The sequence below is a fragment of the Mastacembelus armatus genome, chromosome 10, assembly GCF_900324485.2.
Source record: "Mastacembelus armatus chromosome 10, fMasArm1.2, whole genome shotgun sequence".
Lineage (NCBI taxonomy): Eukaryota > Metazoa > Chordata > Actinopteri > Synbranchiformes > Mastacembelidae > Mastacembelus > Mastacembelus armatus.
In genome coordinates, this window is record NC_046642.1 from 19290063 (window position 1) to 19303563 (window position 13501).

General features: G+C 36.8%; 1 protein-coding gene across 1 annotated transcript in view; it reads left to right on the forward strand.

The window, feature by feature from the left end:
* Nucleotides 1-419: 419 nt before the first annotated feature.
* gabra2b (gamma-aminobutyric acid type A receptor subunit alpha2b) overlaps nucleotides 420-13501 on the forward strand; it is a 34094-nt gene continuing 21012 nt past the window's right edge. The window contains exons 1-6 of the mRNA XM_026330179.1: nucleotides 420-502; nucleotides 2202-2317; nucleotides 7793-7860; nucleotides 10111-10331; nucleotides 11402-11484; nucleotides 12312-12455. Of these exons, the coding sequence (XP_026185964.1) occupies nucleotides 432-502; nucleotides 2202-2317; nucleotides 7793-7860; nucleotides 10111-10331; nucleotides 11402-11484; nucleotides 12312-12455 (703 nt within the window). The 5' untranslated portion in view covers nucleotides 420-431. The remainder of the gene's footprint in view (nucleotides 503-2201; nucleotides 2318-7792; nucleotides 7861-10110; nucleotides 10332-11401; nucleotides 11485-12311; nucleotides 12456-13501) is intronic.

Consider the following 13501-nt stretch of genomic DNA (forward strand, 5'->3'; position numbering starts at 1 on the left):
CACTTGAGGTGAGTGTCCTCCACCCCCCCACCACAAAAAGCAGACGTTTATTTTATGTATTATCTTCTCAGATGCTGGAAGTCGCGTGAGATCCAACACTACACATTTTCCATTCCATGACTGGCTATTTCTGCATTGCATGAATGATTTTTTTTTTTTTTGATGGTATAAATTTGTGTCACAGCTTCAAATCACATATTTCGGTGACAGCGATGCTCAGTGTGTGGAGGCGTTGGACGTGGCAGTGAATACCAATTACTGTCAATGGCTGCTTTTTCTTCTTCTACGTTTTTTTTTTTTTTTTCTTTCGCGTGCTGGATGGGAGATAGTATATTTACAGTGATGGCTGAATAGGTAACACATAAATCCACTGAAATGAGCCCTCGTTCTTTGCAGCGGCCGTGGCGCTGGGTGTAGGTGGTGAAGCAGCCATGTGGAGCAGAGAGAGCGCTCCTGTACTTCTCCTCTGCCTGCTGGCGCTCACAGCTCTGTGGAAAACCAGGTGAGTCTTTTCAGTGGGAGACGAATCACTCCGGAGACGGACTGCGGGTCTCTGTTTGTCTGTTTGTGTGTTCACTGGAGGAGACGGTTTAATCACCGTCAGCGTCCTCAGTCTGACCATAAAAACAGCCCAGAGGGAATGTGGGTAATGACTTGCAGCCTTGTTGAAAATGCAGACTATTGCAGTTGACCTACAATTCCTGAGGAATGATCACTTCTTATGGCTGGTAACTTACTTAACAAATTTCCTTGATGTTGTTATTGCATCCATGACAGAAAACATACACACGCAATCAATTGTGAATGAATAATCTTAGGTATGAGTCATTCTAAAGGGTATGTCTCCATTAAAGCTTGGCACGGGCTAGATGCTCTTTGAAATCAGAGAACATCTCACAGGGCACCTCAGGTGTAGAGGTGTCTTTTGATATTGGCCAGAGTGACAATTCAGGTCACTCAGCCACTCACACCACAGGACTGTCGACATAAGTTGGACAGTCAAAGTCAGAAGCATGAGAGGCATTTTAAATAAGGCCATTAAAATGTTCTGAAGGCTCCATTATGATGTACACATTCTGAAACAGGTCTGGGGCAGCAAATAGTCCATCATGGCCTATAGTGCTCTAAGCTACAGACCTTTTAAATAAAATGCAAATAATGAAGTAAATTTTGACCTTACTCTGTAGCTGTGTTGGTTTTCAGGGTCCTGGTCCAGAGCTTTGGTTAATATTGGTTAATATTAAAATCTTATGTGACAAGTTAAAATGTTGTGTGTGAAAAAGGCCTATTTGTACCATCAGTATCTGAAGAAAAGAGCTGGCAAACTTCCCCTTAGCATTATATTTGCAACGGCAACATGAACTACTCATCATTATTTCTAAGGATTATATACTAATTGTGTAATAGTGAGGAAAATGTTACATAGCAGTTATTTGCTTTTTTTAATGTAAGTAGCTAATGAAACCTCAAAAACTAGCAAGATATTAATAAGACAGCTAACTAATGATAATGTGTGATAATAATGTTAACACAAAGCAATAAAAAAGCTAAATAATTGTAATGTAATATATGTTTATTAATATATGTGATAAATTATACTTTATTTTACCATAGGTTAACTGAACATTTTCTGCATGTGCTTTTATACATATGATGATTAATTAATTAGTATTATTTTTAATGCAGTCCTAACAAAGCCTAAAAATATATTTGCTGTTCTGTGATTTGCCAAGTAGTGTTGTACTAGATAACTGTACTAGATTAGAAGGAAAATATTTCAAGCGTATTAACAGTAGGCAAATGATCCATTCATCCAGCACTTGCTCTTATGTTAATTGGAGAAATGTAATCCAAGAGAAAAACCAGACAGTAAATAACCAGATGTGAAAAATGATTAATATTGTATATACATCTGATTTCCTTGCTTTCTTTAATGTAGGAATCCGTCCGAATTTATTTACGATGAATCTCCAGCTCTGATTACATTTGCATATTCAGTTGTGTTTTGGCTCAAAGATCAGATGCCACTCAAATATTCTGCCTTGAACTGGGTTGTCAGTGTGGATGATGTGTGTGTGGGCATGTATGCTACCACATTACAACCCCCTTTTTCCATAAATACACATATTTAAGTTTAATCAGATTCCTGTTTGTCGAAGCGTCCCATCTGGCAATGATGCAATTGTATGTCTGTCAACTAGATCAGTGAATGCCGATGTCACATCTGATGCCTTTAAAACCAACATCACCCTGTTCACACGGATCCTTGACAGACTCCTGGATGGGTATGACAACCGTTTACGGCCTGGTCTTGGAGGTAAGAAAATGATATGCTATCACTGAGTGTGCACAAGTTCACCATTTAATATCTGTATTTATTACAGTGTGTCTTTGTTATGAAACAAAACAAAGTGTGTGTGTGTGTGTGTGTGTGTGTGTGTGTGTGTGTGTTGTTTTTTTTTAATGGTTGAAAACACTCGTTTAACATCAGCTTTTTTAGTACCAATTACCTTTGGCAGCAATCCCCTCAGGATTATACTGACAAACACTCTGTGCACAAAATATTTAGGTTATATAACACTCAGTCCAATTCCTGTGAAGTAACAGCAGCCAAACCAAATGCCCACTAAATCTGTCAGATACTAAAGCAAAGAAACTATGGACACATGGGCCAACACTGCAGATGCAGCACTGAACATTCACTGATTCAGTTGCAAGTTATATCAAGTGTGATTCATCTGTAAATTCAGATGATTGAAAGGTTTATATATAATAAAATAAAAATACAATATGTGTTATATAAAATAACAATATGTCACCTCAAATATGTTAATACTTTTGGACTTCTGGTTTCCTGAGATTTTAAAGGGTTTGATAAATTCTAAGCTACATGAGCTTCAGTGCTTTCTTTTCACTGTGTATTGGACTGTGTATTATCCTCTACCCTGAGTGGAGGGCTTCTTTCTCCTTCTTCACCTCTTCCATCACCCACCATGTTTGTCATCTCATTTCAAGCTCCTCCCTCAGGATTTTAATGCCATTTGCAATTCAAATTCCTGGGCCATCAGTCCAGCCTATGAGTTGCCATATGGGGAACATAACCTTCTTCAGCTTGGCAGTGCTCAGCCTGTACAATTAAAGCAACAGTGATGCTAGTTAATTTATTACAAGCATAAAGTTTGGTCTACTATTACAGTGTAGGTCTGGTACATATCTTATTAATATTTTGTGGCATCCTCCATCAATTTAGCCCTGGTACATTAGGAAAAATTCTTATAGTTCATTTGAATGTTGTTTAAACTGCATCAATTAAACTGTATTGATTTTGACAGATAAATTAGTTTAGTAAACCAGTGATTCTCCACCAATAGACAGCACTGAAGAAATGTTAAAGACAGACTTAGAGGAGATATGAGCTTTGAAATACAACATAAATCACATCTAGTCACATTTAGTTGGACTAAATGTGTTAAGTTCAGAATTCAGTCTAAAAAGAGAAAAAAATCACATGGAGTTTTCCACACTGTAGACACATTAGAGCTGTATGTTTCATCTGTAAGAAAAACATATTCACACTTCACTGGACTTTGGTTTATAACACATTTATAATAAGCAATAAATGAATAAGTGCCTCATCACAGCTGGATGAGTGGGTTCACTCATACATGTAGTATTTTAGGATACCGAGTCAGTCTCTTTCATCTAATATAACATAATCTAATCTTTGACAGTTTCCACAGGTCAGGTAGAGTGCAACAAAAAAACTGCCTGCACCTCAGTGTATTTGATGTATGCTGTACAACACAAGCACTGCCTTCATGTGACTCATTCAATCAGTTGCCTGCATCATCATTATACATACATGCAGAGCATATTACAAAATCCATTTTCACTGCATGTACTGATTGTGAAGCCTGAAACTAGTTTCTAGCCAGATGTCTCTATATTTTACTCATCTAAATCAAACAGATTAAACATTTTTTATTCCCTCCGTAGAAAACAGCAGTCTAGGACAGCTAATACCTCCCAGACTCAGTTTCAGGCAAAATTAAACATTAAAAACTTCATAAAGATAGAATCAGTTCCAGGGCTCTTACAATAGATTGCATTGGATTGTACACAAACAATCCTACGTCAAGGCTGAACACTGAGCTTTTGTCATATTGTGAATTCTGTGCCTTCCACTGATAATCAAATGAGAAAGATAGAAAAGAATCTAGGTCAGAGGTTTTCAAAATGAACTCATCTTTCCTTGGGGCTACTGGAAGGTTTCAAGGGAGTGAAAAAAACAAACTAAAACTAAACAACCAAAAAAAAAAAAAAAACTGAAATTGTCTTAACAATAAAACTATTGGTGTGTGGGTTTAGGCTGTATATTTCTCTTGAATGTATTTATTCCAAACACATTATAACCACAACCATTTGATGGCTTGTAGAGGCACAAAACACAAACAGTTATTCTGTCATACTGAGTCTCTAATGTAACTACTCTGGACTAAATTAATCCTTACTGCTTTAATTCTACATTTATTTGTCAAACTTCATCTGTTTGAAGTGCTGAAGCCATACCAAGCTCTTTTACCGTACAGCAATTGGTTTCTTTCACTTTCCCTGAAGTCAAGCCAGGCTGCAGAGTGAGCGCAGAAACCACAGTTGCTCCCACATTAGTGTGACTGCGAGGCAGCTCACTTCTGTTCATATTCACACTTATGCTACTAATTTGTTTTCCAACCTAAAAAAAAAAAAGATCATCTAACTAAAACTGCAGGAGAAGAGCTAAACGTTATGCTCAAGCTTTAAAGATGCACCTAGCAAGTATTTTATGTCAAAACCCAAGAAATGTATTATTTGCATAGTAAGAACCATTGTTTACGATGCTGTGGATTTGTTGTAACCGCCGACAATAAAATTTTGTTAAGTAAAGTCACTCAAAATAGAAATGAAAAGTCCTAAGCATAGGAACGATTCGCCCATCTTTGCTATTGAACATCCTAGGTGATCATGGTTAGTAAAAATCCATCCATGTATAACTATGGGTTATAGGTAAAAACTGTATTCAGCCATAACTGGGTTTTGGTATTTCTATATGGACACTGGTTCAAACATAGCTAGATGAAATGTGACAGGTGGCATCTAGTGACAAACCCACAGACCATGCAGCTCTTCAGTTCTGCAGGGCGATCAGTCAGCTAGCTGTTGTGGTTTTCAAACAGAACTGAAAGGAGAGTGAATGTTTGAATTGAATTAATTTAATTAAACAGATAATAGTTTGTTCTATAGTACCTGCTGACTCAGTAATGCAGCTAAACTACATGTTGATGATAACCAAGTCACTGCAAAGGAGGATAAAACTGATGTGCAGACTTCTGTAACAGCTGATTCTTAAATAGCTAGCAATGCTAACTACACAGAAATATTAAACACACTTTACCTACGGTGTAAGGCATGAGGTGTTAAAGGCATTTAATTAACAGGTTGTAATGAATTTGAATGAATGAAGTGATCAGCAGCAGGAAGGTGGCAGCTTTACAGCTCTACAGCTTGTTACTGCACGGCTGCTATTAAAACATATGTCAGTTTGATGAATATTGTCAGGCTGTAGTCAGAATCATGAATCAGACTTGTCTTGTGAAGATTAGATTGTTTGGTAGTGATACCTCTAGCTATCCCCAAACCCACTGGGCTGGATTTTTGCTGCTGTTTTTTATCCTGTCCAAAGTGGCAAGAGTTAAGTTGACATTTGGATAGTTGCACAGCAGGATGCACAGTCCCCTCACACAGGCAGGTTGTGCCTGACCAATTAAACATGGTTCAGCAGGCCCATCTGTACCAAATGATTCAGGTTATATGAAAAGCACATGTTTATGACCGTTCTTGCTGAATAAATGAACTTTAGGTTTTGTCCTTGTTCCCATAAATAAATGTCCTAATGTCCTCAGGCATTAAATGCACTCTGGATAGTTTTAAATAGTAAACACATATTTCCCCAAGGGCTGTGTGCTTCTAGGTTTGCTACTGTCAGAATGCATCATTTGTGCAAATATAGTTAGCCTTGCTTGTGAATTTGCTCCATTCATGTAATGCACACAGAATGGCGCTGTCAATTGGTGATGGATTTTGTTTTCCACAGAACCATGTTTATGTTTTTTTTAATTCTTGTGGGGGGGTTTGATACAGGGCTTTGATTTTTTTTATGTTGTGATATAACAAGAATTATCTCCTACACACTCAACTCAACATTAAACCGATTAAATAGTTATGTGTGGGTCAAGCAGTTTTTATTATATATAACAAATGACACAAAGCCTCCATATACTGTATATATACTGTATACTAACAACCAGTCTACTTACATCTAGACATTACTCAGGTCACTCTGCTTATCTGGCAGTTCTAGAAATGCAATTTTTTCTGACTTCACGATGTATGACAGTGTTTATCTTTTGGTTAGGGACCATCAACTGAGCCCTGCTTTTTACATTACACTGTGGAATCATGTGAGTCTGCTGTAAGAAGAAGAAACAGTCCACCATGGCTGTGTTTGGTGTCCAACATGTTTATTACTGGGTTGGTGTTTCATGTGTGTCTCCACAAAAACATTCATTTTAAATAAATCAAACTAATGGAGGCCTCTGTTAGCCACAGCAAAACCCTTATAATTTTAAATCAGCCTGATTCATATACAAAGGCCTGACTAACATAAATAAATGCACTCCACTGTATGTCTTTCTTTGGATCACACCTATTACTAGGCAACCTGCCACTTGCTTTTGATTTATAAGACCTTCTAAATAAGAAAGCATTTCCTAATATGTCTTGTCAAAGAGATGTGGATGACAGCTTGCCCGGCCGTGCATGAGAGCCCTTTACTTAGGAGTAATGATCTCTTTAGATTGCATGTGAGATGCTGTTGGCTGTGTGGTAGAGTGCATGGGAAAACGTGAAAGCTTTCTGAATTGACTGAGCATGAAAAACTGAGCTTCAGTAATTATGGAAAGAGACAAAAAGAAAGCAAATGGACTCGAGTGAACATTTAAAACACATATTTTGTGCTAAAAAAACATTGTGTATACGGTGTGTATGTGACTATATTCTATATGTGACTCTAAATGGAATCTTACAAGAGTTGCACATAAAATGGTTTGCACAGGTCATATATTCAGGAGCTGCGTTTGTACACAAATGAATGACATTGGAAAGAAACAAGATTTATTTAAGAGGATGAGCAACACTAGTGCATGGTCGGTACCTGATGAAATGACTCACATTTATGATTAATCTGCAGAGAAATAGTTTCCTATTGTCTGTTGTTTAATTAGGATTTCAATCCTAGTTGGATTTCAATCCACCCTCAAGTACTGGTGATAACAGATTTTTCATATTGAGGCAACCAGTCTTTACTGTTTTAAACTGTACAGCTTAAAACTGATTTGCTCTCCATTTCTTCTTCTGTAAACACATTTGATGAACATTTGCTGTTAGCGCTAACCTCATTGGCAAATACATTATGTTTCTTGTGACTGCTTCACAATAAAATATCCCCTGGGTTTCACTAGTCGAATCCATTTAATGTGGAAAAGTACCGGTAGAAAAAATATTGAGTTTCTATTAGCAATATTGGTAATATTCTAATACAAACTCCAATAAAATACTACATGAAAATGTAAAGGCTTGTAACTTTGAACTCACTGTTTTAAGATGATTAACTGCCCAATTTTGCAACATTTCATTTTGACTTTTTCTTTTCTCTGATTTGGTGAATTGATGTGTCTAATTGTTGTCTCTTATCCAGACAGGGTAACTGAGGTGAAGACAAACATCTATGTCACCAGCTTTGGACCAGTTTCAGACACAGACATGGTGAGAGGTTATATCGGATATTATTCATTGTGTTTAATTATTCAGCCATATCTTTGTTGTATATGGATGTAGAGAATAACACCACTCCAGACGACAGCCCTGTTCTCCCAAGTCAAGCTTAAAGAATGAAAAGATGCTTCTTTTGCTTTCTTTTTAGGTTCATTACAACCTCTCCCCTTTATTTCTCTCCACACACAGTGAAATGAGACGTGTAATCCTCACTAAAGCGCAATGTCTATTCTGAGAATTTTTATGTTCTAAATTATTAAAAGTCCTTTTGTTATTCAAGTCAGTCCTTGGTTTATCCTGTGCTTTGCTGTTTATCAGCCTGAAACAAGCATCCACCGTCTCATCATATCATCAACATCTCTTCTCTTATTGAAGTCCCATTTTCCAAGTGATTGATATATTAATTTCATAGTTATGATGCTGAGTTCAATGCAGTGGCCTTGAAGTACCTTGAAGGCACAGAACACAAGTCACCACTTATGGGTGGCCTCAGGGACCGAATAAGACTGTTAAGACTAAAAACAAAAAAAGATCTTACGGCGGGAATCACAGATCACTACCCTAAGGTTGATCTGCCTACTAAGGTCTGGACAAATTTTTTCTGATGTTGCCTTTTAAAAATATCTTGACGGACAGACAGCCGACAGGAAAACACCATCTCCTTCACTGGCAGAGTTAACTGAGTTAATTACAGCTTATCGCCAGAAACATCTGTTAAATCAGTGGATAAAATAATTCAATGCATGCTAAAATTTGGAAATTGATCATATTAATTATTTGTGTGTAAAATAAACATATGGTATGGCATAATAGGACACAAGTCAAAATACAAAATACATGATTTATTTCAGTCATAAAAATGTGAAAGATATGAAATATTCTCCTCTGACTGATTGATTCTTCTACTGAAGTGTAATTCAATTGATTGCTAAGGTGTTTGCTTTATAGGATTCAAATAAATGAGACATGTAAGAAAACAGTAGAAGAAAAAACAAAATGTATTTGTTGTAAGAGCACTGGCCAAACAAAGATGACAGAGGTATGTTTAAAACCACAGCCCAAAAAGCTGTCTACTTGCTGGTCTGTGTGTGTGTGTGTGGTGACACCAGGATTAAAAAAAAAAAACAGTTTAAAGCATAAACAACATGGGGCGCATTTCTTTATTTCTGGTGCTCACTTCTCATTGTAATAATAATAACGGCACTATACTTAAAGGTAATTAAATTCTAAGATCTCAACTAAAATGTCTTAAAATAAAGTCAGTGGGGCACAAGACAGGTGACATTTTATATGTCATATTGTCAGATAAATAGGAAAGAGTATCTGTCTCTCAGCATTTTCTGATCTCTCTGGCCTTTCTGTGATCCATCAAGTCCATTTCTTCCATCTGAAGCCATATATCTTTAAAAACTGGTCAAAACAAGTTTACAGACCACCTATATGTGTTTAACTAACTATACTTATACTTAATTTAGTGTATTTCACTAATGAAAATACACATTGATGTAGTGTATTTCCGGCCTTGTCAGATTTGTTGCAGTTATCTTGCAGTGTTCTCAGATTTCATGGCTTGTGGGTAAAACCCAGTGATAACCAATGGTAAAAATGTCCAAAACCTGTAAAACAAGATCTAAATTGAATTAGGGACAACTTTATTAATGTGAGAGTTGATATATCTGAAAAGAATTGCATCAGTCTTGGTTTCAGTGGACAGTTTCAGTGTCCCAAGATCTAAATGTCAGAGGCTTTACAAAAAAAAAAAAAAACTCTCTGGAGGAATTTATCTCACTTTGTGTACATAGTGCACACACACACGTCTCACATGTACACAAATTTCACAGTGCAGCACTTTCTGCTCTAAATCCTTTCTTGTGTGTGGTTTCTTTTGACAACGGAGTATTGTAGGTCAAGGGGTTGTCTTGGCCTCAGTGCCAGCCTAGGAAAACACCAGCTCAGAGAGCTGCAGGGAACACAGATATGTGGACCTCACCTCGATGGAGCTTTGACAAACGGAGAAAGCTGAAAGCAGGTTTTGAAGTGGCAGGTGAAGTCAGTTGTAAAGAACTGCTTCTTGTAGGCTCCCATAAAGCATAGCAGTGGAAAGGTGCCTGTATTTTACTTCATAAGTTTTGAAGACGAACAGGACTGATCTGATACATAGGAAAGCTGAACCATTAAAAACGACAGAATCAAAATCTCTTTAGCTCTACAGTTTCATCTACTCATCTCCTCTGTCTACAGGAGTACACCATAGATGTTTTTTTCCGGCAAAGCTGGAAAGACGAGAGGTTGAAATTTCATGGACCAATGAATATTTTGCCCCTCAACAACCTGATGGCAAGTAAAATCTGGACTCCGGACACATTCTTCCACAATGGGAAGAAGTCTGTGGCTCATAACATGACCATGCCTAATAAACTGTTGAGGATCAAAGATGATGGGACACTGCTGTATACCATGAGGTAAAGTCACAAAAGTGCATCTAAAGAAAAACTTATTTGCTTTGTTACTGAGCATTAGCTGAGAAGACTGACACCTTCCTCATGTACAAAATGAAGCTACTGCCAGCAGATTGGTAGCAATAGTCCAACATATAAACCCAATAAAACCCTATACAGTTCAGTTTTTATATATTATATTATATTATTTACATTTATATAGATTGTTGATTTGTTATTCATGTTATATGTTATTGACTGTGTCTGTTTATTATATTTTATAGTGACATCTCTATGTTAAAGTAAATATAAGAGCTGCTGGACAATCTGAATTTCCCCCATGGGGGATAAATAAAGTATCCATCCATCTATCTGTCTATCTGTCTGTCTATCTGTCTGTCTGTCTATTTATTAAAACAACTTATGTGTTGATTTGTGAGGCTTAGAAATGCTGTACAGTAGTTGCCTTTGGTCAGAACCACTATATCCCCCTGTTTCCAGCACTTAAACTAAACAGTGTTAACCAGCTGCTGGCTCTAGCCACATGTTTATTATACAGACATGAGAATGGTATCAGTTTTCAGCTCATCAGTAAAACAAATAAGCATAATTTCCAAATATCAAACTTTTTCTTTGAAAGGACAGACATGGACAGAAAACACAGCTTACTAAAGCATGTAACTGCCTTACAGAATTATGTCCTGTAGTGACAGAGATCACCATTTCTACAAATGTATTGTTCTTGCATCTGGTTTTATACAACATAGCGTCCTTTTGTTAACATGCTTTTCAAGAACATCAGTTCGAAAGATAACACACTGAAAGATATTTTACAGTGGTTGAACGATATTTGAAATAACACATACAGTATAATGATTTCTGCTGGACTCAGCAGTACCTTCTTTGTTTTGCTCTGCTGATTATAGTTAATATGACTTATTTTTTTCAAGGCATTACAGATGAGAAGTGTCTTGAGTAATGCATGAGGCTTGTGAGTTTTTTTTTTAATTTGTTTTTGAGACCTTGCCTAATCTGTGCTCTTTACTTTTCATGCATTTGCAAAGTCTCCTTAATTTTCTGTGAATTGGATGCAGGTTAACTGTGCATGCAGAGTGCCCAATGCATCTGGAGGATTTCCCCATGGACTTTCATTCCTGTCCACTAAAATTTGGCAGCTGTGAGTAACTCTGATGCTAGTGCCTGAGAGAGCTTTAAGAAAAGTGCTATTTTCTTTTTCTTTTTTTTTTTTAACTTCTCACTGGTTCTTTGGCAAGAGAGCAGTCTAAGAACTGAGTGAAGCTGGAATGCATGGCTCAGTTTGGCCATACACAATAACAAAATTTCCATCAACAATTAAACAGATAAGAACTGGCAAAAAAAAAAAAATGTGTGGAAATGTCCCTTGGAAATATGGGGAAAAAAGACTCTAAACTCATCCAAATATTTTTATTTTGTGAAATTAAATCTGTTTTAATCACAGTTTTATTGCCATGGCTTACTTACATTTGGATGAACACATTTTGCTTCAAGCTACTAATATATTGATTTATTAATATAGCCTACATTATTGAGGGTCATGTCTGAAATGCCTTGACTTAATTAGATGGCAGGCTTACTTTAAGTGCATTATGTGGTGACTTACAGTGTTTCACATTAGTCTCTGCTTATTTACTGCCCTGTCACAACAATCTGTAGCATAATAAGATTACCAAAATATTTAAATAATAAAACATATTAAAAAAATGTATTTTATATAGCAAACAAGATTTCCAATTATGTTCACTGTATGCTGTGACTGAAAAGGGCAAATTGAGTGCTTGTTGAAGCTTGAAAGTTTACATCTTCAACCACTGAGTATCCAAACTTCAGTATCCTTTTCCAACACCAAACACAGTGTAGTGTAGCTTTTCTTTTACTTTGAAATAATTTCTCCAAAGATCATCAATAGCTGCATCTACTCCAAATGAATCCTCTATGGGTTGTCCTCTTCTCTCTTTTATTTAGATGCCTACACCATCTCAGAAGTGACTTATGCTTGGACTCGAAATGCCTCCGACTCTGTGGTGGTAGAAGGAGAAAGTTCCCGCCTGAACCAGTATGACCTGCTTGGACAAACAGTTGGGCAAGAAACTATCAAGTCAAGTACAGGTAAGCCTTTGTGGAGGTTTACATACAATACAGTTCACAATTCCTCCACCTCCTCCTGACCCCCGTCCTCTAAAGCTTGGAAAATTACCATATTTACACTTTTTTCGGTGCTCTGGTTTGAAGTGAATTGTTTAATTAAATGTTTAAGTTGTTTAATTGTTTAATTATGCAAATTAATTATTAGCAAAGTATGTGTTAATTTTACTGTCATTCTGTGGAATAGCCGTTAAGCCAACTCACCAATTGAGACACTCAGGGAACAGTCAGATCACAATACAATCCCAGCAACTAGGTGAAGTGGAGAGCTGGTATAAATACTTTATTCCCCAGTTGCCTAATCAGGATCAGGTGTAACTAATCACCAAATTGCCTAAGGTGGACATATACACACACACACACACAGAGGGAGAGAAACAAGGGGGCGGAGAAAGTCACAGAATAAAGCAGACACAGGTGGAGACTGTAAGTTGCCTTTCTGTAGAACCTCCTTTGCTCAGAGCACGATCTCGGTGAGCACATCAAAACTACGAAACAGCTGTTTTTACTGACACATCTAGGTTACTTGACTGTTTTACTGTTTGCATGTTTTAATGTTTTGTGTCTTTGGTTCATTGTTAACTACTGTTTGATTCATCAATGTAATGTACTGTTGTCCTTGTCCTTACCAGGGACAAGGTCCGCAAATTAGCTTTTAGCTATATGGCTTAGGAACATAGCATAGGTTGCACTTTTTTATTGTTGTAGCAATGTTCATGTTTGTGTCAAATAAATAAACATAAACTGAGACGTTTTACTGCCTAAACCTAACCAACATGTTTTAATGCCTAAATATAACCAACTAGTTGTTGTGCTTAAACTTAATGTACGTAATGAACACAATGAAGATCTGTGGGATGATAATGACTTACTGAACCTTCCAGTAGGTTCCAGTAGGTGAGTAGGGACGTACTGAGCTGTAACTACAGTCTGAAGGGAACCCAAATGGACTATTGAATAGCATAGTAATAATGATAATGAATAATATAATGATACATAATAATAATAAT